This window comes from Lepidothrix coronata, unplaced genomic scaffold (assembly GCF_001604755.1).
Source record: "Lepidothrix coronata isolate B3197 unplaced genomic scaffold, Lepidothrix_coronata-1.0 Scaffold182, whole genome shotgun sequence".
NCBI classification, from domain to species: Eukaryota; Metazoa; Chordata; class Aves; order Passeriformes; family Pipridae; genus Lepidothrix; species Lepidothrix coronata.
Window position 1 is genome coordinate 1,005,659 of NW_016690362.1, and position 27,944 is coordinate 1,033,602.

At 47.1% G+C, this 27,944-nt stretch overlaps 2 protein-coding genes across 18 annotated transcripts in view; one reads left to right on the forward strand and one right to left on the reverse strand.

Moving 5' to 3' along the window:
* SLC8A3 (solute carrier family 8 member A3) overlaps positions 1 to 16,865 on the forward strand; it is a 115,259-nt gene extending 98,394 nt beyond the window's left edge. For 6 of the 8 annotated variants that reach the window (XM_017830690.1, XM_017830689.1, XM_017830691.1 and 3 more), the window contains 5 exons: positions 3,509 to 3,526; positions 12,268 to 12,392; positions 12,915 to 13,014; positions 13,300 to 13,575; positions 13,900 to 16,865. In XM_017830690.1, coding sequence (XP_017686179.1) covers positions 3,509 to 3,526; positions 12,268 to 12,392; positions 12,915 to 13,014; positions 13,300 to 13,575; positions 13,900 to 14,276 — 896 coding nt within the window. In that variant the 3' untranslated portion in view covers positions 14,277 to 16,865. The remainder of the gene's footprint in view (positions 1 to 3,508; positions 3,527 to 12,267; positions 12,393 to 12,914; positions 13,015 to 13,299; positions 13,576 to 13,899) is intronic. The other 2 variants (XM_017830687.1, XM_017830688.1) reach the window with 1 other exon arrangement.
* A 7,007-nt stretch (positions 16,866 to 23,872) lies between these two features.
* SMOC1 (SPARC related modular calcium binding 1) overlaps positions 23,873 to 27,944 on the reverse strand; it is a 135,451-nt gene continuing 131,379 nt past the window's right edge. For 7 of the 10 annotated variants that reach the window (XM_017830662.1, XM_017830653.1, XM_017830658.1 and 4 more), the window contains one exon: positions 23,873 to 27,351. In XM_017830662.1, coding sequence (XP_017686151.1) covers positions 27,335 to 27,351 — 17 coding nt within the window. In that variant the 3' untranslated portion in view covers positions 23,873 to 27,334. The remainder of the gene's footprint in view (positions 27,352 to 27,944) is intronic. The other 3 variants (XM_017830654.1, XM_017830661.1, XM_017830657.1) reach the window with 1 other exon arrangement.

Sequence of the window (27,944 nt, forward strand, 5' to 3'; positions counted from 1 at the left end):
ATCTAGCCTCCTCTCCCTCATTTCAGCTCACCCTGTAAATCCCAGGCCTTTAACAAGGATTCTCTTATCTACACAACAGCTTCCTGGGGTCTTTAGGGATATTGATTAGAAAAGATTTATGTTAATGAAGAATGAGTCCAGAATAAAGCATGCAGCATGGTCGAATCTCTCTGTAAGGTAAACAGCAGAGAAAAGTATTTCACTATTTAGAAAAAGGCTGGGACACACATTGTATTGTAAACTACAGGATTGCTCGATTGCTGGTCTGCTCCCATGCCAAGCCTGCTTCCTCTTGGTTTGAGCTCTTTGGCTTCAGTAGAGTTAAAACAGGAAGGAATTAAATTCCTGATTTGTAACCCACACCAACATGCATGTCACAGTAGGATTTGACCCCGAAGTACACCAAAAACATACAGATTAAATAGCTTATTGGTAAATAGCTTTTTTAGCAGCTTTTTTAAATTCAGGCCTAAATTGTCCAGTTTCAGGGGTGGCAGGGGAAGCAGAGTTCATGCATGCAATTTGGTAATCAAAACCAGGCCTTCAAGGCAGAGAAATTCCAGTAAAGGAGGAACAGAGATCCAGAGTTGAAGGCTTTGGGTCCTCCTGGGAGAGTCAGCATCACCTATCTTGTCTGCAGGCATGCATGTTTGTCCACAATCACACCATGCAAGAGTTAGGTAAGGGATACTTGGGACTGCTATTTTGGATTTGGCTGCGGAGCTAATTTTTGCAGTTCCCTTTAAGAGTACATGTCAAACCCCTGAGCCTACCTGAGATGGCAGGAGCAATGAGGTGGCCTGGCTCGGCCCCATAAGGAGAAGGATGTCCAGAGCAGTGGTGCAGGAAAGGGAGAGGTGCCCTGAGGAGGACTGGAGGGATGCAGCCTGGGCTGGGGGGGAGTGGAGGGAGGCTTGTTGGGTGGGAACAGCGTGGAGGCCATCAGTGAGGCTGGTACAGGTACAGCATCCCCAGATGGGCTGTCAGGAAACATTACAGGTCAGGGCTAAGGGCACATTAGCAGATGCGTGTGCAGGAAGGAAGCTTTAGTCCGTGAAATCATTTTCTTGCTTGCATGCACAGCATTCACTCAGAAATATAAAGATAAAATAATCCCTTGGTGTTCTGCATGCTGTATTCTTGATGTTTCATTCATAGCTTTATAGGCTTCTTCAAATATTCATGTATCATATCATAAGTGAAAGGGAGAAAAATTGTTCTTTTGCAGGCTCACAAGCAAATGGGAAGAAAAATAAACTCAAATCCCAGAGTAGTAGAATAACAGCTTTAAAAAACATGAGGAACCAATGATTTTTTTTAATAACCACAGTAGCTTAGGGGCCCAGCAATATTTCATTATATTACTTTTGAACGCAAAATTGACCCATTGTACTAATGCTTGTAATTGTAGAAGACAAATTAAATTTCTGCACATTGTCTGGAGAAGCAGAAGACCATGGAATAGTAAGGAGGCCACAGGGCAGCCTGAACTGCAGCAGGACAGAGCTGCAAGAAGACTCAAGATTCATGCTACAAGGGGCAGAGAGAAGCATGTTGGAGGCTTCCTGGCAGAGCTGTGTGGCAGAGAGAAGCATGTTGGAGGCTTCCTGGCAGAGCTGTGTGAAGCACAGGAGATGGTGTGGACAGAGCAATTATCCCATTGCTTCTTGTGGCTCAGTGGCACTGTACAAGCTGCAGAGCATATTCACAGGTTTTGACTCTCAAAATGAATTGACCCTGAAAAACAAGGGATGCTCAGCAAGGAACCTCTTCATTGCCCCTTCCCCTTTCACTGTGCCTCTACCTGCCTGCATGGACAAGGGAGATCTCCTAGAGCGTCCACAGTATTTCCAGCTGGGGAGATGGATAGATGGATGAAGATCTTGACTAGGTTGATGTATCTCTGCAGACTGTTGGGAAAGCTGTGCCAGTGGATGCTGCTCAATGGAGCAAGGAAGTGACTGGGAGTCAGGACTCAGGATTAGCATCCCTGGCTCTGCCATGGATGCACGGTGGGACCTTTGATAAATTGCTTAGGAAATCACTTTCAAATGGCACAGATACAATTAGGTGCATCTATATAAAAGTGCATGCTTTTCAGAGACCTGAACCGGCAAGTCTGGGAAAAGTAGCACTTCTGGACTCCAGCCCACTTCTGAGTTTGCAAAATGTTCCCTTTAGCTTCTCTTTGCTTGCTTCACCATCTGTCAAATAGGGCTGTTAATACTGACTCAGTCTTTGTACAGAGTTTTAAACTTCTGAGACTAAAAGTGCATGATAATAAGTGTTAGTAATTACAATACTGTCATCACATGCAACCAAGGCTTCAGGGACTGGTTTGCTGTTTGAAGGACAGGTCAAAATCAAAGCTAAGGTTCAGAGTTGGTGCTTGGCCTCTCTCAAAGAGGGTTTGCTATATGGACTTTTTGCTATATGGACTTTCCTGTAGCTAGTTTGACACTTGGATGTAAGCTGTGGCTTTCTGTGGGTAACACCTAAGAGAGATCCAGCCAGATATTTCTTTGTGACAGGTCTGGGGTGTGGGGAAATCAGGACAGGGGAGGGTCTACCCAAGGCAGGAAGGGACTTGGGCTGTGTCTGTATTGAAAGTCAGGGTAAGATCATCCTTTGCAAGGACCTTTGCCTCTTTCTCCTCCTTTCTTCCCACTTCAAATCTCACAGGACCACACAGTCACATTTCCTGGCAGGCAGTTGCATCCCGCTATGATGATGTTGAATGGCCTGTGTCCCTGCAGCACTGTCTGGCAGACCAGCAATTTGGAGCAAAGAGAGCCAGGAGGACTCAAACAGTGATGCTTTATGTGTGTCTATGCTCCTCTCAGCACCCTGACCCTCAGGGAGTGGTACCTGTCGGGTGCAGGATAGGTGTAGGTGAGCCAGGATGTCCTGGGGGATGATGCATGGCTGTGTTACCCCCTGCCCCATTTGACACTGGAGGCCAGCATACATTTTATCAATGCCTCCCTCTGATGATGTTCTTCTCAATGGTCTGCCCATCACCTCCTGGCCACCTTCTCTTCTCAACAACCTACAGGTTTTCTGGGTTTCCTCAGTTGTGCCAAGTCTCGCCACAGCCACACATACCTGGCCAAAGTGGGGCACCTCCCATGCCTTTGAGTCAGTTTGGGTTGTGTCAGGTCCCAATGGCAAGTGTAACTGCCCCTCTTTCCCCCTTTCTCTTTCCCTCCTTGCCACTCCCCAGCTGCATCCCATCCCTCTGCCTTTGCCTGGGGGGAGGGGGTGACTTTGGGGAGCCAGCACCCTGGTGCTCACTGGTGCACACCAGCCTCCTCTCCATCTTGCTGCTGCAGTGTCTGCTCCCCAGCCTGTGCCCAACATGCAGCCCTGGTGAGCTCGCACGCTGCCTTGCACCATGTCCATTGCTCTCTGACAGCTTTCATCTGCAAAACATTTTTTGCCCTTGAATATTAACTTTTTCCCTCTTTTTCTTCTCTCTCCCTGTCTTTCTCATGTTCTCTCCCCACAGCCCTGCTGCTCACCCAAGGTAAGTGCTTTTTCTTCTTTTCTCTGCCTGCCCTTGCTCTATTTTCATCCCCTTTGGTCAGACCCCGCCATGTTTATGTTTGCTGTGTTTGTGTCTAACAGGAACTATTTAAGAGCAATGCATTAAGAAAATAACAGTGATTGATTGACATCTAAGAGCATTTCCCACATTCCAGATTTTCTCCTGCAGTCTGGGGGAAATGACCCAGCCAAAGTCACAAAGCAGAACATGCAGCTCTGGCTGGTCTAAAGCTGTGACTCGACCCTCTTTTTGGGCAACTCTGGTGCTTGGGTTGTGCTGATGCACTGGGGTGCATGGGGCTTTTCTGCTGGGGGTGACACTCCTGGGGTGCAGGAGTTGTCTGGGGTGAGCAAGGGTGCAAGGCTATGCAGGTGTCCCCTTCCCATGGAGGACCATACATGATCCCTCAAAGCACCCTTGTGCTTTCTACCTCCCATCCTGGGGGGTTCCAGGGGTGTGCCCAGAACCAGGGGAACACCACCAGGACACGATAAGCACCAGCACCATTTCCCTACTCATCCTCAGCTCTGGCTCTGCACTCTTCATCTCCTTTCCCTGTGCCAGGATTTTATATGCATTAATACTGAGCCCTCTTCCTTGCCTGAAATCCCCATTACACTGGTCTCTCTTTATCCCACTGTGGTGCAATGTACGCCTCCTGTATTTTCATTATTCCTTCAATTCCAGATATGGTTACTGTTGAATTTGCACTGAAGAAATATTTGTTAGAAGGCAAGGGCGGGCATGCAGGGTGCAGACAGGAGCTTGAATCTGACACGTTTGCAAGCAGAGCTGAAAACCAAAGCATTTATGACGCCCAAGCTGTGCTGCAAATCAAACGAGCAGCATCTGCTATGCAGGCTTCAGTCTCTGCTCCTTTTCAGAGGATGCCAAATCTACTGCTTAGGGGATGTCCAGAGCCCATTGGATATTGGACTAATTAGAAAATTGCTAGTGGCAGGCAGAAATCCCCAGTTCCCCAAATATCAGCTTAGGGTGTTTATGGAAAACTCCTCAGAATGGTTTGGACGATTTCCTTTGTTACCTCTTCAGGTCCATGAGGACTGGAAATAAGTTGAGCACAGCCTCCTTCCCAGTAATTTCATTACCTTAATTCAGTAGCTGCCTAATTTGATCAGAACCCCTGGAACCAAATAATTTCTATTAAAATAACATAACTTTCCTCTCTCTGTTGTGATCCAATCTGATTGCTTTTGGCAGCTGTTATTGGAGAACTTGGTCACCAGCTATGGAAAGTTACTTTTCAGTTAATAAGGAAAAGCCTCCCCTCTGTCTGATGGGAAGCAGTCCCTGGGGTGCCCCCCTCGGTGAGCTGCTTCAGGGTGCCCTCTGTGCATGTGATGTGTGTTTGGCCCCCGGTTCAGGCTCACGGTGCTCAGCCTCCACATGTGGCTTCAAGCCAGCAGCCAGCCAGCAAGCAGGCACGTGCTGGAGTGTCACTCAGCACCAATCACAGCTAATCAGTGGGGAGAGAAGTGACGTCCTCGTTTAGTCCGTGTCATGTTAGATTTAGGTTACACAGGCATGCAGGAATCTTTGTAAAAAAACCTGCACTATTGAATGTTTCAGTGGAATCTGTCGGTCCCGCTCCTCATCCCCTCCCTCCTGGAGCAGCTCACACATCTCTTTCCAGGCAGTGCCCCTCTCCTGGAGCTGTGTCCCTGCAACTGCTGGTTGCCCTGGGTCTCCTCTGCAGACCTGGGGCATTCCCCCTCAAGTGGCATCCCTTTGACAGCCCCCAAGTGCCAGCAGCAGCAGAGCCCCCACTCATGGGAGTGACCCCCTTTCTTTGCAGAAGCTGTGGTTGCCCCAGTGGATGAGCCCAAGTGGCAGTGCCTCTCTTGTCCCAGGAGCCCATACCTAGGGGAAATGAGAAATCCCGGCCTTGGCCCCCCTGGCCTTGCAGAGCCCTGGGAGGGAAAGTAACTGGGAAGGGCACAGATTCAGCTCAGCATTTGTTTCTTCCAAATGGGCTCTCAGAGCCAGACTTGCAAGACCGTGCAAAGATTCTGAAAGCCTTGCTTGGCCATGTCCAATGCCAACTTGCTTGGCCATGTCCAACTGTCCAATGCCAGTTGTTCAGGCTTCAGAGGACCACTGTAGTATGGGATCACTGTGGAGAGACTTGAGAGTCAAACTTGGGTTGTTTTTTTTTAACTTCTCTGGTGTGTAACCTTCTGTTTTAACACTGGCAATGATCTCTCTGTATACTCTTTATACAGGGGAATACTCAATATCAAAGTGCACAGGTACTCCAGTTGTCCCCACCTTTGCTATCAGTGGATGAACTGCTCTGATGGTCTTTCCAATCCTTGCAAAAGTCACTGAAAGCCTGTGCAGAACCTTTACTTGAAAGTTCTTGGGCTCAGGTGATTCAGATTCTTAAAGGGATGCGAAATTACCCAAATAGTAGATACGTCTATATCCTAATTTGTACATACTCATCCAGATCAAAGAAAGTATTTCTAAATCTATTTATTTATGCATTAAAACTCCTGGGTCCACTTTGCAGTGGGAAAGACTGGGGAACAGAGACGCCAGTTGTCTGGCCTGTCAGGGACAGTTGTGTCAGCAGCAATCTCAAGGCAGAGCCAGGAGTGCAATAATGCTCAGTTCCCAGCCCTGTGCCTTAGCCTTCCTCTCATGAATGTGCAGCACTTCTCAGTTAGCATTAAGGAATGCTAGGGCATGTATACAGGATGTATCATGTCTCACAAATAGCTTTCAGGGCTAAGTAAGTGGATTCCTCACATTTTAGAAAGCAGCCCAGGCTGCCACTGCTTGTGTGTGTGCATGTGCTTCAGTAAAGGATATATTCATATGCTAATCTCCAAAGGCAGTGTGTCTTTTAGCCAGCAGTCTTCCCCACTTGTGACTGACAGCTTGACAGTGCTCAGGAGATAGGAACTCATTCATGCTCACTATTTACTTTGTTTAGCCAGGATTATATTTTACTAAACCACAACCAAAAAAAAAAAAATCCCATTTTAATTGTTGTTTTGATTTCTACCTAGCAGAATAGTCCCTAGAAGGGGTGACCTTCATACAGATACATGCCCACTCCAGAAATGGATGGAGACAAGATAGCTCAAGGAGTGTGAAATGGCCTTCATAGCAATCTTTCATGAATACACTCCTGGTTTTAATCCAATTTATTCAGCAAGTGACAGGGAATACCAACTGGTCTATGGCTGCTTGGTAGTCTTGCAGCACTGCCTGTGATGAGTGCCTACCTCTCTGATGGTGTTACAAGGCCTTCCCATTGCCTTTTTCAGCTCAAAAGATGCGGTGGCCAGATTACTCCATGGAAATTGGCTTTATCTAACTTGGATTTATGATGTGTCCAGGAGGCCACAGGCAATGTCCAGTTGCCATTTTGTCCCCCCCATCTGAAGGAGGTTGAGTGGGCATGCACCCATGTAGTATTCTCCAGGAGCAGTGCATGATGTGGGAACACTGCTTAGTGCTCCCCTTTCCCCAGAAGAAATACAAGGAGGAGGGGATCTCCTTACAATATTTTGAGTCCAAGAAACTGCCTGTCACGTGCAGATCTGAAAGCGCCTTGCAAATCACTGCAGCTCAAGTTCCAGAATGGCCCTGCAGACATAAGTGGAGAGAGACAGACTGAGAGACAGACACAGGATGAGAACTGAGGAGCGAGCATGGCAGGGACATGCCCAAGGCTGCAGAGCACAGCAATGGCAGGACCATAACCGGGAGCTGCCAAGCCCCCTTGTCTGTCATAGCTTTAAGGGTCTGAACAAGGCAGAGTACATGAGAGAGCATGGAATGGTTTAACCAAAAACCTCTCCTTGCTTTCTGCGGGGTCCAGTGCGTAGTGGGTGTCAGCTGTGGCCATTGCTACAGCCTGAGCAAAAGTGGACTTCATCCTCATTCTTCCCACCCAGCCTTTAATCTTATCAGACATGTTGTCTTCCCGGCTTGTAGCATCTCCTCTCTAACCCATGGGTTCCCTGGCACCCGGAGTGGAGTATCTTGGTGCAGCTGACACATCAGCCCCAACTTGCCTAGCCTCAGCAGCCTCTATGTGCTCCTGCAGCCCAGAGAGATTCCTAACACTTGATGGTAGCACACACCAATGTACCAGGGCAGGCAGGATTTAGGGGACCCCTCTCCGGCCACCTTCCCCTTCCCAGGGAGGAGGTGGAGGCAGCCCAGGAGGTCCTGGCAAGCTCCTGTTCTTGCTACGCACAGCCAGACCTTATCAGGCTTAATTGGGGTTGACAGCAGGGAGTCCAAGGAGTCCAGGGTGCAATCCGCATTGAAAAGTAGGTACTGATGCAGATACAAATAGAAATCAGGCTAGTTAATAATTAAGCTGCAGCTTGGCAGCATTCACCTTGACAGACTTGACCTTACAAATTAAAATCTGTCTCCCAACACCCAGCCCCCAACCCTTCCCTCTTTATGTTTTATTTATCACAGCCCTCAGTAGTCTTATTTGCAGGCTACTGCATGAGGGTGATGTGTGACACACCTCACAGATGCTCTGTCTCTGCTTCCTGGAGGAGCCCTCCAAGGCCCCAGCCCTACACCCGCTCCCTCAGGAGGTGGGGGCCTGTGGCTACCACAGACCATGTGGGAGCATCCCCCACGCTTGATGCGGGGACAGCAGCCTCCTGCAGCTCCACAGGCATCCTGGTGCACCCTGCTGCTGGCTAAAGGGCTTCCCTAAAAGGCATTGGGATTGTGCTCTGTCACTGGGATGTTGCAAGAGTTCATTCCTTCTCAGCTGTTGAGTCAGTACCCACAGGGTCTAACTCAGCCCTCAGCATCCCATTGGAACAGGCAGACCTAACAAGCCTGGAGCAGGTTCATCTTGGGCTCTGGTGTTTTGTAGAGGTTGACACTGATTCCTATCAAAAGGTGCTCATATGTGTCCTAAACAGTAGGTGGGGAGAAGCAGTGGAATCATGTAGGTGCTTTGTATCACTCTTTGGACGTGCTTAGCTCTTCCCCTTAACTGTATTGTGGTATAGGCTGGGGCAAGAGATGCGTCAGCTGGGCTTCTGAATTTGTCCTTCCTGCCACAAATGGCACAGCCTTAATTTCAGAGGACAGTCAGCAGCCTGGTATTTGGCACCTATGGGTCACTTGAATGAGTGCCTTGAGCAAGATCCAGCACAGTATTGACATGTGAGTCTTAATCTGTGTTTGTCTTCTACATTAGGATAGAGATTCAGTGAAAATATAATGGCAGCTTAAATGTTTTCAGATGCACCTTTGAAATTTGTTAAGTTTCTGTGCTTTGCTTTCCTGTTGCATGTTCACAAATGTAAGATAAGAAGGAATTACTTCCTTTCTTCCTTATCTGAAAGCTTCCTCTATTAACATTTCTGTGAGGTACCCATTTGGACATGTTACCTGTTCCTGTTCTCCCGTGGTTTGCTTGCAGCTGACATTTGAAAGACTTAGCTTGGCAGTCATATTCAATCAGGTGTTCCCATAGGACACCCTTGACAGGCTTTCTTGGGCACCTGTGTTTCTTCTCTCTGCTCCTCAGTTCACAAACTGGGGCAGTTTGTATGTACACACTGTACAAACTGCCCCAGTTCACCATATACACCACAAAGGAGGCCTTGTGTGTTGACAGCAGGGCCTCCATTATTCACGTCTCGATGGACATGCTGTCAGTAGGCTGAAGGTCTCCATTGCTGGTCAGCTTGTCCCTTCACTCTAGGTGGCCTACCTAGGGCTTGAAGGTGCCTCTGGTGGCACTTAGTCCACTAGCAAGGTGCCCTTGAATAGCAGGACACCCACTGCCCCTCAGTAAGCACCAGCACCTTTATTGTATGCAGTGTCTGGTGTCACCCTCATGCTAGCATGCAGCCTCTAGGCTGACAGAGCAATCTGTCCACTCTTGGACAGGGTTGTGTCACTTGACTTACTCTGAGAGCTCCCTGGCAAGTGGTTGCCATGTTCATCGAATCAGTAGGTGATCCACAAGTGCCTTGCAGAGACAATAAAGCCACCTGCTGGCAGGTGCAAGGTCCTGTGGACACACATGTTCCCATGCAGCCTGCCCAGCAGCCTTGGACCTGGCACACTCTGAGAAGAGATGCAGGAGATCTTCCTCCTTAGGGAGGGCTTCAGATACTGCACTGTCGTGCCTGGTGCAAGTAAATTAACCAGCCTGAGCAAGACACCAGGTTCCGGGATAAAGCTGTGTTGGATAGCACTTCCTATGTAGATGAGCAAGTTTTCTGCACTGCACGTGCTTAGAGACCTGCCGGCAGCTCAGCCTTGCCTAGAGGGATAACATTTGCACGAGGCTCCGTGTTCTCTTACCATGCCAAAGGCTTTTGTCAAATCAGTTAAATTAGGGACTGAGGTTTCATTGCATTATTTCTCCTGGAGTTGTGAAGCCGAGGAAATTTGGCCTGATATTCCCTGTTTTCAGAGCATCTCCTCAGATTCCAGACATTTGCTTTCTGCACTCTGCAACTGCAGCCAGTGGGCGGGAGCCCCAGGGACTGCGACCGCAGCTTTTCAGATGCAGTTACTTCCCAGGGAAGGTTGTAGTGAGTCAGACTGTCACAAAGTCTGGGCTGGCCGTAGTGCTTTTGCTCAGCTCTGTACTGTCAGCACATGTCAGCATGCCAAGCTGGGCTTTGCAAAGCTGAGGGTGCCTCCGCCCCTGAGCTTCAGGTTATGGGGAGTTCAGACAGAAGCAAAGCCATGTATGTGCTATGGCAGCTGGTGTATGAGCACCTGTATTTTCATCAATGGATACAGCTTGTCATCTTCATATGCTTCCAGGTAGAGGCAGAGACTGGTCTTTCTTGTTCTGTGTCTTAGAAAGAGATGTAGATTGCATCTGACTCCCTGTTCCAGTGAATAAAAGTATCTTGAATCTTGTTCTTGATAATCATCAATTCATGCCTACAAGTGTAGTATAAGGCAGAACATTTTCATAGAATCATGGAGTCATAGAATCATTAAGGAAAAGACCTCCAAGATCCTTGAGTCCAGGCTTTGACTGAACACCACCATGCCAACTAAACCAGAGCACTAAGTGCCACATCCAGTCTTTTTTTTATGTCTTCCAGGGATGGTGATTCCACCACCTTCCTAGGCAGCCCATTCCAATACTTAACCACCCTTTCACTGAAAAAATTCTTCTGCACTTCTGCAGCTCAGCTGCCTCCTCCACTCTGTGCTCACTTGGTCTTTGCCTGCAAATGTGCCCCCTATATCCCCCAGCAGTCTGTATTGCCCATCTTCTTCTCCAGGTGCTGTACTCCCCATCTTTGTCATTTCTTGTAAATTTATGTGATTCCTAAATCCAGACTATTCTGTCTTTGAGCTAGGCAATGATGGTGTGGATGTACGTCATCGATTTCAAATGATGGATGCAGCTTTTCTGCTTCTGTGATGGGTTATAATAATGTCACCTGCCACAAGAGTTATTATATGTTTTATAAATTCTGCAGGTCTTGCAAGGCTTACAGTCTTTGCAATCAATCTAGTTGGGCAGATGAAGAGAGAAGTCAGAGTTTATAAATAGATTTCACTGGGACTTCATAACGTCTGTGTGATTTTTGGTAGGAAGCATGTGATCTGCTGGAGTCCGTATGGGATTAATCACATGTGAGGCATTACCTGAGCATTTGTAACCTCTACAGGAAACCTTGGGTAACACCTGTTAGCCAGAACAAGATGCTCTGCCGGGTTCTTCAGAGCCCCAGCTCCTGCTCCCAGGCTCAGCTGAGCCTTGTATTGCAGCTCATACACCCTGACTGGTCAGACACAGGAAAACCAGGGGAAAACCAGCTTCTTTCGCTTTACCGAGACCCCATCAGCATGTGTCTGCACTTGGGTGGGTGGGTGGGTGGAAGAGGAGACCTGGGTTAGGGCTAGGGAGCTGCCTGGGCAGTTGGGATGCTCCTTCTCATCTGGGCAACCATAACCCTTTCCAGGCATCTTGCTGGGTTAGCTGGGACATCAGCAAGATGAGCCTGACACAGGCTCACCTCAGAATGCTGCTGACCTGAGGTCCTAGTTTAGTTTCCTCCAGCAGAAACTAAACATATAATCAGAGAATGGAATATGTTGGAAAGAATTTTTCATCTGGTTTCAACCCTCCTGCCATGGGGTTGCTGGTCCCTAGACCAGGTTGCTGAAAGCCATGTCCAACCTGGTCTTGAACACTTACAGAGTTGTGGCATCCATAACTTATCTGGACAACCTGTTCCAGTGCTTCACCATCCTCACAGCAGTATGAAAGAAAAAAGTACTTGTTTCATTACTTACTTATTCTTGTTCATTTTTCCAATTCATGTGTGGTTCATGTGTGGTTGTGACTGTGTGTTGCTCTGAGTGCTAGATCAAGCACTGAGTGGCACAGTGATTTTCTGCTCAGAGGGGAATAAAAAGATCCTGTCTCTTGTTCATTCAAATCAGGGAACACATCAGGGTGTTAAAGGTGTCTTAAAGGACACTTGTGCCTAATGTCAGGACAGATTGGTACCTCAGTCTCCCCAAAGATGTGGCTACTACAGAGGTGATGGGAGGGTATATGTCAGCCAAGAGCACCAGTGCAGATTGAAGAAAGATTCAAGGGTATTTTTTAAAGAAATTGAAAACGTGTTCCACTTGGGCCCTGCAGACAAGCCCCCATGGTGCCCTGGAGCTCCAGGGCTGCTGCCTACAGCTTAGTGTTGACCTTGCTTTCACAGAGGTGGCTGAGAGGAAGCTGACGGTTGAAGAGGAAGAAGCCAAGAGGATTGCAGAGATGGGCAAACCAATACTCGGCGAGCATCCCAAACTAGAAGTCATCATTGAGGAGTCCTATGAGTTCAAGGTCAGTAGGTGTCCTAGGGGTCTTCCAGGAGGGGGAAGCCATGTGGCACTGAGAGCAGCCTTGGAGAGTAGAACTGAGGAGGCAGCATGTGCAGGGAAAGAGCTTTTGGAAGAGGGAAAGAAGTATGTAATGTGGTAAAGGGTGGATGAAGTCTACAAGAAATGTCAGAATTAGCAGCTGCTAGTAGGCAAGGGTGGAGGGAGAAAGAAAAGGGAGCCCTGCTGTAAGCAGAAGCAGCCAATGGGGACTAGCAAAGCTGTCTCTGGTGAGGCACAGATGAGGGAGGAAGGAGCCTCATCAGGATTAAAGGGTGGGAAACAATCTGGCTCTGGTGAGGTTTAGGTCAACCAGTCCAGAGAGAAGGCGGGCTTAACTCCTGTCATGACTTCATCTGGCTGGTAGGAGAGTGCTTGTGGCACTTCCACAGTTTGGAAAGGGTCTGTGAGACCACAGTGCACTCAGAGATCGTGCTTGACAGCTAACAGCCAGTTTAACTGCTGTGCATCTTTATTCCCACAACAGAGCACCGTGGACAAGCTGATTAAGAAGACAAACCTGGCTTTGGTGGTAGGGACACATTCCTGGAGGGACCAGTTCATGGAGGCCATTACCGTCAGTGCAGGTGAGGGGGACATCAGAAATCCCATACCAGCATCCATAGGGTTCATGCAGCCTGGAATGAGATCTGTCTGGGCTCAGGACACCACATCTCCCTGGTCAGTGATGCTCATCAGTTGCATATGTGATGACCATCAGCAAAGCTAGTCCAGAGAGCTCCTCTGCTCCACATAAAGTGGGCTTTTGCAGATACGTTAGTGAAAGGGCCAAGCAGAGGCTACATCTAACCCCTGTAAACTTGACCTGCCCCAACATGAAGGCTGGACCTCTCCTTCCATGTTGTTTGCAGCGGGTGATGAGGACGAAGATGAGTCTGGCGAGGAGCGCCTGCCATCCTGCTTTGACTACGTGATGCACTTCCTGACTGTCTTCTGGAAGGTGCTGTTTGCCTGTGTGCCCCCCACTGAGTACTGCAACGGCTGGGCCTGCTTCGTTGTCTCCATCCTCATCATCGGCATGCTCACGGCTGTCATCGGCGACCTCGCCTCCCACTTCGGCTGCACCATTGGCCTCAAGGACTCGGTGACCGCTGTTGTCTTTGTCGCCTTCGGCACTTCTGTACCAGGTGAGGCGGCTGCAGGGAAGGGATGGGGTGGGAGGTAACTCTTCTGATGATGCTCTTCCTTCCAGGGGAGCAGCTCTGTCATGGGATGGGGTTCGGGCTGGGAAGGGGATCCACAAAACCCTGTTCCTAGACAAGGTCTGCACTCTGCTTGGTGGCAACATGGAGTCTCTGGACCTGGGAGGGGGTTGTGCACCAGGAGAGGTCTGTGTCCTAACCTGGTCAGTGTCGCACCTGAGCCTCCGTTGTCCCCCAGACATGAAGCGTTGTCTGTTTCTCCTGTTGAAGCCCCCAGTGATTTCTCCTTCCCTCCTCCCTCAACCCCAGACACATTCGCCAGCAAAGCTGCAGCCGTCCAGGACGTGTACGCTGACGCCTCCATCACCAACGTCACAGGCAGCAATGCTGTCAACGTCTTCCTGGGCATCGGGCTGGCATGGTCAGTGGCAGCGATCTACTGGGCGTCACAGGGGCAGGAGTTCCAGGTGTCAGCAGGCACCCTGGCATTCTCCGTCACACTTTTCACCATCTTCGCCTTCATCTGCATCAGTGTCCTCCTCTACCGCCGGCGACCCCACCTTGGCGGGGAGCTGGGAGGCCCCCGGGGGTGCAAACTGGCCACGACGTTGCTCTTCGTCAGCCTCTGGCTGCTCTACATCCTCTTCGCCACCCTGGAGGCCTATTGCTACATCAAGGGGTTTTAGGCAGTGGAGGGATGGTGCTGCCGGAGGGAGGGACCCCCTCCTCCATTACCTCACCGGACACCGGTCCTGGAAGTGCGGTTTCACCTGAGGGTACAGCTGTCTGTCAGGGGCTGCCACTGCCCAGACGGTTAGACAGCTGGGTGCCAAGAAGGGCAAAACCATCACAGAGTGAAAAAAACAAAGAGACAAAACCCATCCAAAAATGGTATAAAAGAAAGCAACAATGGCAAGTATTGAAATAAAACACAATAAACCCAGCCACTGACCCTATTCAATGAGATTATGAAGTTTCAACCATCTCCAAAGGCCACCTCTCCCATAGGGGCTCGTCTCCTTTCCTGCCGAGCACCCCTCCACTGTAAGGAGATGTTTCCTTATTTTTACTAGTTGAGAATTGCAGAAGCCTGATTCAGGAATTTGGGGGGGGATTTTTCTTTTTTTTTGTTTGCTTGTTGCTTTTTGGTTTTGGGGGAGCACGCTAATTGATTTTTTTTTCTTTTTTACTACTTAATCAGAAAAATGTTAAAAATTTAAACTCTAAAGCTTCAAGCTGCCATCAGTGCTGGAATTGAACATGTGTATTTTATGAAGCCACAAAAGACTGTGACACAGTCAAAGAACTTCTTCACTATTACCCGTTCCCTCCCCCGCCACCCTCCATTACTTTCTTTTTTAAGAACATCACAAGACTGATATATTTTTAATACAAACACAGACACACAGTCACACACATTTAATGACAAAGGCTGGAGCATGTAGCATCTCAATCACCTGCCTGGGCTAAGAAAAAAAGAAGGAAAAAACCCCCAACCCTCTAATACAATACGTGTCATGTATATTTTGACTATGGCATTTCTCTTTGTATAATTAACTTTGAGCTTGTGGTACTGCAAGGAGAGAAAATTATGTTAATTTACAACTGTTAAAAGAAATAAATGGCCACCCAGGAAGAGCCTGCCGCACGGGGAGCAAGGGGGCCAGGGAAAGCGGCATTGGCTCCTTGGGATGGTGGTGGTGGCGGGTTTGCTGCGTGGTTCTCCTGCTCAGAGGTGGAAATGAATTCAGGAAAACCTGGATAGTGTGCCCATATGTTCCCAGTGCCATCTCACCCTGAGCTGTGGCATGGCTGCCCTTTTATTCAATTGCTCCCCCAGTTTTCACAATGCCTGTATCTTGCTGGTGGTCTTCAGGCCACTGACAGGTACAGGCTTAAAAACTGCCATCCACATCAGGACTCCTGTGTCATCTCAAGTACCTTTTAGGCACACCAGACAGACAAAAAAGCATCCTTTTCATTTGAAGTGCATTTCTTTTTAAGGAAAAAGAAAGAAAAAAACCCACCACCACGAGAATATGTCATGAGTTACATCAAAAGCTGAAAATTGAAATGTTGGGTTGGTAATAAAAATAAATAAAAATTATACCTATATCTATATAAACAGTGCTATCTAGAAACATATTTCTTAATTGAGAGCCCTGGAAGAGAATGTTAAAACCCTACTCTTTGTAAAGTGTTTTCAAGACAAAGATCATTTCTTCTATCAAGAAACAGGTGCTGTAAAGGCAACCATTTTCATCGAGTTCTCAATAATAAGCCAAACTTTGGGAGGCAGCAAGTAAGAGAGAGGCTGCTGAAAAGTACACCTCTGCCTGCTGAGGTGATTTTGTCTGCTCCGAGAGGCAGGGAGGAGGTGTCCATAGGTTAGGGAAAAAGCAATGGGAACAAGGTTGTCATGGACAAAAAGAGATGTAACATAGAATGTGACTAGGTGGAGGTGACGATGGTTCTTAACACCCAGATGAAGTATTTATTTTCATACAAAATGTTTATCAGATATTTATATCTCTATTTAAATGTGTATACATGTGAGGCAGAGAAGAGGGTTTCTTCTCAGAGGAGCAGCAGGAGCTTTCCAATGGGAGCCCACTGTGGGTGAAAACCGCTGGGTTTGAAGCTAATAAGCATCTGACATCCTGCCTCCTTATCCTCCCTTCTCCATACCTGTGGTGAAGGGCCTGAAAAAGATGGGCAAGAAACCCCGAGGCCAGGCTCCCACTGAGCTTGCTGGTTCTTCTGGCCTCCAGTAGTGCCAACAAGAGCAGCTGCTGCCACCGCCATGCTGCCCATCAGATGGGGACCCCAGAGCTCACACATGAGACACTGAAAGAAACATTACAAAAGCCCCCAGACGCTTTCGGGGGGGATTTAAATTGCAGCTCTCAAGGGGAGATTGTTACCGTTGCTGTTTTTAATTTGGACATATAGAGTATGTTGAGTATGTTGAGCTTTTATTTTACCCATGCCAGCATACCCATTCCTGGATAAAGCCCGGCCTGGAGCGCTGTTGTGCCGTTCTTCTGTTGCTTGTGTGTATGCACCATGTGCTTTTCATCCACTTCCTTCTCCAGCTGACTGCAGGGAGGGGGTGGGAGGTAGGACTGGCTACCATGAGGGCCAGCTGCATGGGGACCCTGATGCCCTCCATGCACAAGGGTGATCTGCACCAGGCTGACAACCTCTGTGGCATGTTTCTTTCTTTCATTTTTATTTTTTACTTCATTAAAAATACGCAAGCTGAAAAAAACCAACAGGTTTGGTGCCTTTGGGGATTTTTTTTTCCTGTAGCTTTTATGTTTCATTTTGGGTTTAGTTATCTGCTTGCTTCTGTTTTCCTTGGGGCAGGTGCCTGGACTTGGTTGCAATGGCTCTAGCTGGTTTGCCCCCTGATTCCCAGCCCTCCAGTTCCGTACTGCTGGGAGGACCCTGCAGCACTTGCCCCTGGCTTGCTGGCAGAGAGGTGGTTTTGCTGCTGGTTTTGTTGTCGCTGATCCTTCCCCTTTGTTTCTCTCATCAGCTTCCCATGGCAGCCTGCAATAGCAGCTGCTGGCCTCTCCCAGCAGCCTGTGTGCTTTGGGCTGCAGATCTTACCTTTCGGTCTCTTAACATTGTATGGGGACATAGTCTAAGGGTCATGCATGGTGTGGGGCCAGTGGTACCAATGGCTGCCTTCCCACCACTGTTGCCATGGGGGGCACCTCCAGCATTTCACAAGTTTTGCTATCCAGGTGATAATGCACTGCATGGGTGCTGGTCAAAAATCAGCCTTTGGGTAAAGAAGAGTATTGCAAAGAGGAGTCACTCACCTGTCCCCCTCAAACTGTCCACAAATTGCATCCCAGTTTTGGTCAGTACCATGCTGCCTCCTCACCCAGCATCTGACTGGTTTTTTCACTTGAATTTGGGTGCTTGACCCCCAAAGTGCCCTTCACAGCGGGCCTTGAGCTAGAACTGTTCCCACATGCCCTCTGCAGCAAAGGGGCAGCTGATGCAGCCCATAACCCCAGTTTCCCATCTTGCCTGCCAGCATGGGGCCCACTTATGGGGCTCCAGGGGAGACTGGGTTTTGGGCACCTCACAGTGCAATGCAGAATGTCAGGTGGGGTGGGAGAACTCCTGGGTGGGCACCCATGCTGTAGGAAGGGTTGCCCTAGTAGAGCAGCTGTGGGAAGGCTGTGCTGCACATTGCTTCCTTGGGGCAGCCAGATCTTGGCAAAGCCACAAAGAGACCACTGCCCTACTGGGTCCTGCATGCTCCCCCCCTCCACAGACCTGTGGGATCACTTCCCACCTCTTGCCCTGTTGGCTGGCTCCTGCCCACGGTGATCATACCTGTTTCTGATGCAGGGGGAAGCACACAAGCTCCCGCTCTGGCTCTGGGAAAGGCACATTGACTTTGACTCTAGTGAAGGGACGGGGGGGGCGCATGGGGGATGGTGATCCTTTGGGGCTGGCTTGCTGCCACTGCCGCACAGAAGCATCCTGGTCCCCACAGGTTCTGAGGCTTAGATCCAGGACCAAAAGGGGCCATCCCAGAGCAAGCTGGGCTGAGTAAGAGGAGTGTCCAGGCATCAGGAATCAACTGTGGTACAGGTACAGTGAGAAACACAGAAGTGTTTGTTAGAGACATTGAGCAAAGGTTTTAATCTAGGAAGGAGACAATTGCAGCTCTTGCACTGGGCTTTGTCACCTTTCTGGCAATTACCGTGGTGTTGGTGTCATCAAGACTATTCATGACAAGCTTAGACAGAACACAAAAGTATTCTGTGATACACATTTCTTCTGAATCCATGGCTGGGGCTGCTGGACTGGTTTGTAAGTCACTTGTCCTCTGGCATAGGAGAACCTCTCCACTACCCTCCATCCCTAAGTAGCAACACGATGTGTCCTCACAGCACCATCTGCAAGGAGAAGCCCCCATCAGCTGCACGTGCCACTTTAGGCTTCAGCTGCCCTGGCCCACTGCTGTGGTGGGATGATGCCTACCTGCATGTCTCCACCAGTGTAGCTCTTTGCTTTGGAAAAACATTTTGGAGGACACCCAGTACTGTTGTTGTACTGTCACTGGACACTGCTGAGATAAACTATAGGTAAAAAAAGTTTTGTTCACCTACAGTTCACCTCATCCACCTCTCCATAGCACAATAGGACATAGATACAGATCTAGATGGTAACAGAAAGGCATCAAGGAGATCTTGGCATGCTTGAATATGGCGCCATTCAAAGCCAGGAAATTTCAATCCAGTCTCACTCACATTTGGCATTAAGTGGCAGCAGGTCATTCCTCGTATCATTCACCTGGAATTGCTTTTTATCCCCCAAGGGGAAAAAAAAAAAAAAAGGACAAAAACTTTTTTTTTTTCAATTCTGCCAGGAAGCTGTTGCAAACCTGACCTTGATGTAGGACCCAGCCTGCACAAATGGGAACAGCAGTTGCTCAGCCCTGGCCACAAACTGGAAAGCACTTGTCACCAAGAATAACCTTTGTAGTATTACATGGAAAAAAAATGTTTTTAATGATCGTTGTCATCCATGTGCATGTGCCAGGAGCAGCCAGCTTGCTAATAACAGAGTTATGTGTGCCAGTGCTACTTAGAGCCCAGCAGAGAAGACAGCGCTCCCAACCTGCTTCTATAGCAGGAGGGGATTAAGTACCTCTGGTATCTAAATGAGTCATTTAAAATATGTAGATAATTACCACCATGAGTACATTTACCCCTCCTCCCTGCCTTCCCTTCACCCAGGGGGTCTGTGTTTTGCCCAGAGGCGTGTGGATGGCAGGGGCAGACCAGCCCCCTAGACCCACAGGGCATCCCTGCCAGCAGCAGAAACCCTTGGCCCCTTTCCCACATTGCATTTGGAAACCCAGTACTTCCCCGCATGTGGCCTGGGGTGGTAATTTGAGCTTAGACATGGAGCCTACAGGCATGATGTGAGGTGGATGAGCTCAGCAGATGTTCCCACTGCATCTAAATGTAAGCATTCACCCATGTTCCAGACTGTACCATTGCTATTGCCATGTACATGGCAAGCTGAGTGGGAGCTGTGCCTAAAGGAAAACTCATGACCCACCTATTACTCGTTGCTGGGCATGGCCCAGTTTCAACAATGCAATAAAAATCCCCACAGGCCTAGGAAGTACTTTGTTCGAATGATTTATTTCTTCAATTCACCTAGATTTCACACCCGTTTCAAAGATATTTTTTTTTTAGGGTGTAAGTTAGAGGTTATAAATGTACAACTTGGGGGAAGGGGGGAAAAAATCTCAAAAGTTTCAGAGGCTCTCAGAAAGTTCCTGTGGCAAATCCTTGGCACTAAGGCATATTGTACAGAGCACCTGAGTGTCTCTATTAACACTTTAAAAAGTCTTAAAAGGTCTTAAAAGGTCTTATAAAAGCTACCAAAAGAGATTTGATTCCCTCCTCTTCTTCTGGAGCATCTTCATAGAAACTAGCAGCAAACCCAAATGTGGTGTGTGGGGGTGGGGGGGGGTTAGCACTCTTAATTTTTTTTTCTTGTTTTATTGACTAGGGCATAAAAACAACTCATTGCTATCCTTACGGTAAGAAGATTTTGTATGTGGCATTGCCCTTAAGGTTCTCCACTTTCTCCTTTTCCAGCTTCTGAGAAGTCATTTCTACGGAATTGCTGCCTGGTGGGTCTTGCTTTGTGTTTGTGCATTCAGTCAGCTGCCTTATGGCAGATCACCCCATGCCTCTGCTGAAACTCATCCAGTTGACTTGGATTATTTCTTCAACCTACCAAGCATTCTGGTCCTACCCTCCATAGGTGCTGACAGACACTCCCCAAGCCCCCCAAAACCTCACCTCCTAAGTTAGATATCACCAGGAAAATTTTTAGCAAAACAATTTCCAAAAGCTGCTGCTTAAAATACCGAATAGACTTGGATGCTGGACAATCACTGGAAAGATTTCCCCAGAGGGCTCTCTGACTTTGACACTGCACTCAACGTATTGTGAATCTAAAGAGGTTGCGTTTCCTCAGCTTGCTTACAAGAATGTCTTCTGGGACAGTGCCAGAAGCCTTTCCAAAGTCAAGACATATCACATCTAGTGCTGACCCCCCTAGCCACAAGGCTAGTTATCCTGTCAAAGAATGGAATCAAATTAGTTTGAAACGATTTGTCCTCAGTGAAACCTCAACAAGCCCATTCCTGCCATTTATTTACAAACTTATAAATATATGTAGGGTATTGAAGAATAAGTGGTCAGTAGCTTGCTCTTTTAAGTTTTCACATACAGATATCAGGTCTGTAATTCTCTAGGTGTTTCTTCAGCTAGGTGATGTTGCCATGTCATCCTTAAATCCCCTGGCAGCTCACATGAAGTCTGAAATGCTCCAACATTCATCCCACATTTCATATTTTCCCTTCTCATGCTTCAGACTGTTGAAGAGCTCTTGATCCCCTTTATTGGTCTCTACTTATGCTCCCTTCATTTTCCTTGGAGCAGGATAGTTTCTTACTGGGACTTTGACTCCAGTTCTTTTGTCAGTCCCCAGATCTGTTTTATACTTCAGGAATCTCTTCACAGATCCTGGACACCAGTTTTCTGAATTCACTTATATTTCATATCTTGGTTTTTTGGAGTCTAAATACTTTCGATTAACTCATTTTACAAAGGTCTGGTATTCAAGTAGGTTTTGAGGAGAAAAAGCTTGCAGCAGACATTTGAACACTTGAAACAACTGTAACAGCTCAAGGAATGCAAAAATTGACATTCATGTTGGGCTGCAGGTGAACAAATACAGCTTCAGTCACCTTCATACAGCTTTGTCTGACGCAATGTGCCAGTTCATAGTGGGAATATCCAAGTCACTTCAGAAATAGCTCCCTCTCTTCAGCCAAATGCTGTGTCAACTCTTTTCTGACATGGTGAAATCAGCAGGGATCACTTCCATGGTCCCTGCCAAAATCATGACTGAAGGAGATAGCAGTGACACTTTGTGCTGTGCAAGGCCAGAGCTGAACTGTGTAATGGGATACTGGACATTCAAACTCTGCAGTTTTTAAGTGCTTGAAGCACAGCTCTGAAGTGCTACAGAAGAATGTGTTTTACCAAAGTGAGTCCTTCGTTCACACACCAAAAAGCAATGAGTTAGGGATCTGCCTTGTACTGGGACTGAATTTCTCTATTTTAGTAAGGTGAGTTGAATTCATCTGTACTTCAGACTCCCAGATGCTGCTACTCTGAACTCCAAACTAGGGCCACCTAATCATAAGTTGTATGCAGGAAACCTGAGCTATTCCTGCTGGCACCAGAGACAAGGGAAGGTGTGGAAACCTGTCTCCAGGAGCCACAACCTGCTGCCTCCCTCATCACTCAATGTACACCCTGTGCACCTCTCTGCCTGCAGCACAGTGCAGGTCTAGCCCAGGCAGGGAGCAGAGAGCCACCCATCACCACTGCCTTGTCTGGGGGTGCAGGCTGGCGAAGTACACAGCAGGGCCTCAGGTCCTCTGCCTTGGCTGAGAGCCAGAAGACCCTCAGTCCAGTCCCAGTGTGCTGAAAGAAAACATAATGTGGATAAATGTTCATTTACGCTTTTGCAGGAGATGGGGATATAGGTTTGTGATAAAACACACAGCACAGAGCTGGTGGTGCTTTCTGAATGAAAGCTAGACACTTCCTGGTGTGCACAGGCAAGGCTCCTTTGAAAAACAAAAGTCACCATTAAAATCAGTGAGCAGGCTCTCAGATAGAGAAGGACAGAAAGCATAATTGCTTCCCCAAGTAGTCAGTATCAGGTTTTCTGGCAAACACTCCATACAAAACCCTTGCTGTTATACTCTTAGTTCCTGAAGTAGCATTTCTTAACTCACTTTGTTTTCAAGGTGTTTTCCAAACTAAGGAGCATCACTTCTGCAGATCCTGCTGTCCAATTTAATAACAGCTTTTGAACAGTTGCCAGGTTATTTTGCTTGAAATGGCTTGTAAGGGCTGCCTGCTGAGAAGTCAGAAGGTCGATGTTCTGCATGTGGATTTTGTTACTTATGTCAAAGATAAGGAGAAAGGAGGCAGAGGAAGGAGGAAGAAAAGTCTTCTGGCCATATCACTGTTGGAAGCAGAGGCAGAAGCAAGCCCTTTATAGCCCTTTTGACTTGCTTACAGAATGACTGCACTGCCAGGGAAGGGTGAAGGCCTCTCAGACTACCTTATATTGACCTCAGAAACAGGAAGCATGGCCAAAGAACTGGTCTTTTGTTTTTTAAAATACCCTTTTCCTATTTTTAATTAAGTCTTGCAGAACTCCAGAGATGACAACTCCTGCTCTTCCCTTAGCCCAAAAACTTGCCGTCTTGGTAATACAAGGAAAGTAGTTTGGTTTGTCAGTTTATTCTTGACAAATACACACTGGGTGTCACTCATCCCTGCATTTTCTTCTTTTATCATTGAATTTGCATCTAAAGACAAGAATCTTGTCAGGGCTCTCTCTGACCATCTGCAAACAATCCAGCCTGTTGACTACCATACAAGCAGAAAACCTTCTTTGGGATTGCACTTGCCTCCCTTTTGATGTGCAATAAATGAGTTGTCTCCTTATTCATCGCAAGAGAGCTACATGTAAACAAGTGAAAACACAGAGACGTGATAAGAAAGCTGGTCAAATGCACTTGAAGCAAACAGCGTGTGGCCTCCTCTGTCATGGGCTGGGTGCTGCAGCCTCTGATGAATGCCTCTTCCTTGTGGCCTAGGAAAAAGCATGTTTTATAATAACACAGCATTCTAGTGTGGTTTGTTACTTGTCATCTCTGAGGATTACAAGGTTATGGACAACAGCTATTTCAGGCTCCCATACAGTGAGGGATGACCTGCAAAAGTATGAAGGCTCTCGTGAAAGGGAGGTGCAAGGACATGTAAGGTGCAGAGCCTGACTGCTGCACTGGGTTTGGGGAGATGGTGGTACAAGATCCCACCTGGCTGTGGGTCCCACCTTCTCCAATCACCTCTACACTCCTGCTGAAGCTTCACAGTCTTTCTAAGCAGCCTGCATAGATCAGACAGCTGTCATCAAACAGAGACACACTCTGGAGCATGTTTTAATTCAGCCCGAAGGCTTACACACAAGAGAGAAACATCACAGACTGCAGAACCCAACCATAGATTGACACTTGATTCTGCAAAGAGGAAAGTCTCCTTCCCTCTCCTAAGCACTGCGGGGGTAACAGAATATTATGTAGAAGAGAGTAGTCCTGGAAATCAAGATTAAACAAGAAATCACCACAAGACACTGGAGCAAAAGTTATCTATTTTATTACAAAACCAAAACCAAACAGATGCCTTTCAGTTTAACAAATGATGCCATAGGCAAAAATGTGCTGGGGTAGGGTAAGTTCAATATAAACTCAAGCCATGGAAAGCAGTGCCTTCACACATATGAATCCCACCATAATGCAGTTTCCTCCAACATACTATGCCCTTGGAGGATCAGCAAAAAAGGAAAGATTTTTTTCTTTTGGCAGGAGGAACAGATGACTTGCACTGTGGGGTCCTGGTTCTCTTCTCTGCTGTTTTCAACTGTCATTCAAAGTAGAGCTGGAGAGGCCCAGGAAGACTTGAAAGATGAGGAGACACATGCACAGTGTCTGTCTACTTCCAGACACAATACTGACATTCCCCATGTCCCAGCTTCAGTAAAATGCTACTGATGCAAGGCAGAGCAGAAGAATGCTTACCACCACCAGATAAGGACACATTTGGCCTGGCAGCCACATGGACTGGTCAGCTTTTTGGCAATGAAAGCAATAGGGGAAGCAGGCAGCTGAAGATCTTCTGATGAGTACAGTGTTTGGACAGCTTATAGCATGGGTTGTATTAATCAAGACCAGTACTGTCTGCATGATCCTCCAACACAAAACCAGAACAAGTAACCTAACATCTACTTGGACATTACACAATCATGCTTTTTGGGTCTTCCATGGCAGTGTACAAGTATTACCAGAAGCTGCTCAGAGACCCACACAAATCAGGATGCGGGGACTTGGACTTGTCTTGTAAAAGGGGAGCAATATAATGCTTGGTCCCCGATCCATCCATAAAGTCAGCTCTAGCATAGCAACATGAACATCCACTAATGCCAAAGCTAATCAACAGCCACCCCTTGTCTGGCTTCCTTGAAGAACTGACCCAATTTTAATTGCAAACTTTACATGAATGCAGGCCTCTTGGAGGGGAAGGACACGAGGATGAGAAAAAGGAAGTCAGCAGAAGAATTTATGTGACAGGTAGGAGTCTTGGTTGGGTGATTTATTTACACTTCCAGAAGAAAAGATGCCGTGAGTTTTAGCAGCTCTGTAGTCCCCCCACAATCCTGTGGGGCATTGCCCAGCCCCAGTGCCTGGCTGACAAAACTCCTATAGGCATCCAACTGGTTGCTTCTGCTGATGCAACTATACATTAAAAAACAAACACACAAACAAACCAAAAAAAACCCCACCCCCCCAAAAGACCCCAAAAACCCAAACCACCAAACACCAACCAACCCAGCAGCCAGATCTTTAAATTCCTAAAACTAGCATATTTAAAAGGAGAGGGGTTTTTTATACATTGGATTCATTCTTTACTCCTACAATAGAATTAGTGAGTGTGACAAGGACATTTCTAACTATACACTAAACCAAATTATTTCAACACACAAAAGATATGCCCTGGGCATTTTAAAAAAAAAAAGGAAGGAAAAAAAAAAACTGAAGAAGCAATCAAGAAGGTGGGAGCTTGCAGACCAGAAAAGCACATACATTGTATGTGAGAAACCATGAATATCCAGCAGCAGGATCTGCTCTTGCTAGAGAGACGAAATCTTTTTGTTATGGTGGTGTGATGTATATTTCAGAGACTACTAGAGGTGTTTTCAACCAAGCTACATGTTTTAATTAGCTCCAATCTACTTCCCAGAAGTTATTACTACACTTAAACAGTTAATTACAGAACTATTTTTGGCTTTTTTTTTTTTTGTAACTTTCCATTTTGCCAACAATCACTAACTTAGTGCATCAGGACACTTTTTTTTGTAATGTATTTATCTAATACTATTCTCATGATGACATGACACAGTGAAGATGCTTTGTTGTAACATCTTTTACCAAAGCAACAGGGATATAGACTCAAAGAATGACTCCAGTCTCTACAGTAACCCAGTGCTGTTGCAAGCAATTGTTGGTGTGATCTCATTAGCATGGCATATCATCATCTCTGACTACAGTTTCTTCTAACAGAGACAAGTGGCATAAGAGTCACCAGGTCTGAAGTGGGAGGCTGCTCAGAACAGGTGAGTGCTGCCAGTGGTTGGAAATACATAAAGCAAAACACTGTCCCATCACACTCTGCCCAAACCTAGGACTGCTGATATGGGTGCCCCTGCAAAAGAAACAACTTTGGTAAAACTTCTCGTTGTTGAAAAAGCCCCTGTGGCCTCCAAGAACACCAGACTCTTCAACTCCAAGCCTTCACTGTTATTGTTCATCAAACTCCAGTGTCAATTAACGCAGGTAACACTGGTAACAGCAAATTAGGAAGAGTGGATACTCTAAGCTAGGCAGGCACACCACTGTGCAGGAGGGAAGCTTGGATTCACAATCATCAAGGACAAGAATAGTCATTTCTGACAGACCAGTGAGCACAGCCCAAGCTGTAGTGTTGAAACATAAGTAAAGCAGACACTTGGGGACCAGCAGCATGATTGTGTCTTTCTGCACTGACAGCTATGTTCTTTGCTCTTCAGGCAAGCAACAGGCAGGCTAATGCTGCTTTTAGCAGGATTCTTAGTATTTTTATTCTTGTATGACATATAGATGAACACTTTGTCAGAGAGGAAGATGTACAGCTTCCTTCCAATGACTCTGCTAGACCTACAGCTCCCACATCATTCCTACAGCATTAGATTCCAGAGGCATGGCACATCTTTCCTAAGTATATCATCTGAGCCTGGATAGCAATGCAATTGTAATTCATTTCTGTCCAACTTGCAACAGGTGCAGAAACTACTTTTATATGTCCTTAATACAACCCTTTTCTATCCCTACTTTAAGCAGCTTTGCAGTGCACCAATACTTACATGAAATCTGTGCTCTCAAAAGCCCAATTGCCTGTGAGTTGCACAGGCTTTACAGTAAGAAAGGGGGTTCAGATGCTCTCAAGAAGCATTTGGTATCTGGCACACTGTGTGCACATCTGCAAGAACAAGTCATGCTGATACACTGGCTCCTTTCTGCATGGGGGTGTTAAGGTTTGCCACTGAATGATGGTTTGGTGGCAGAAATAAATGCATTACTGTAATCCAGTAAAGGCAAACTGTCTCTCTAGCCGTAACAGCCTTCAAAAGCAAAGGGAGGAATAGAACAGTGACTCCAACCCTGTACAAGACAACTGTACAATTTACATATATATTTATATACAGTATATAAAAGTCTTTGAGTCCCAGTGAACTCAATTTTACATCATCAGTAGCTGTTCCAATTTTAAAAAGTCATGATCCTGCTTCTCTCCACTCTCCAAAGTATTAGATTATGGCATTGAAAAGCAATTAAAACCAAACCCAAACCAATTATTAAAAAGTGCAAAAATTCTGGGTGCCACTTCTGCTACGGTGGATGTTGCTGATGCTGCATGCTTGCTTACAAGCAGCAAGGTGTCTGTCCATCTGTCACTGGATCTTTCCTTCCTTTGGGTCAGCTCCTGCCTTCCCTTCCCGTCTTCTGCTGCTACACCAGGCGACCTACTGAAAGGGTGGGGTGGGCAAGGAGGAAAAAGACAAACAGAACAGAAACAGGACAAGTGAGGAAAAAAGGCAAATTAAAACGAAAAGACACCCGATTGATAAAGATACAGAATAGCCTCTGCTGAAGCCATGGCCCCAGAAGGCTGAGATCCCAGAGTAAGCTGTGAGGCTGAAAACAACTAGGGGCTAATGAGACAGCCTTGCTGAAAAAAACACTGAATGATTCACACAGAGCCTTAAGGACTGCCATATTTTTAAACATAAACCACCACTTTCCTCCCCCTCCTTGGAAATGGACATGCAGCTAGGGAAACGACTGGTCTCCCTCTGCTCTTCTGCCTGCCACAGCTGATGCAGAAGCCCACTGCTGCCAGGCTGCCCTGCCACCATCTCCCTCAACGGCCACAGCCAGCTGTCCCCTCCCCTAGAAGACAAGCAGGTCTCGAAGGAGGCCTTTCTTCAGAAAGCTTTTGTTAAGTCCCTCATCAAAGATTCTTAAAGAATCAAAGCTCTTACAGGATCAGAGCAAGAGCTCTGTGGATTAATTGCAGGTGAAAACACACTATAGAGAAAGCAAAAGTATGGACTTGATT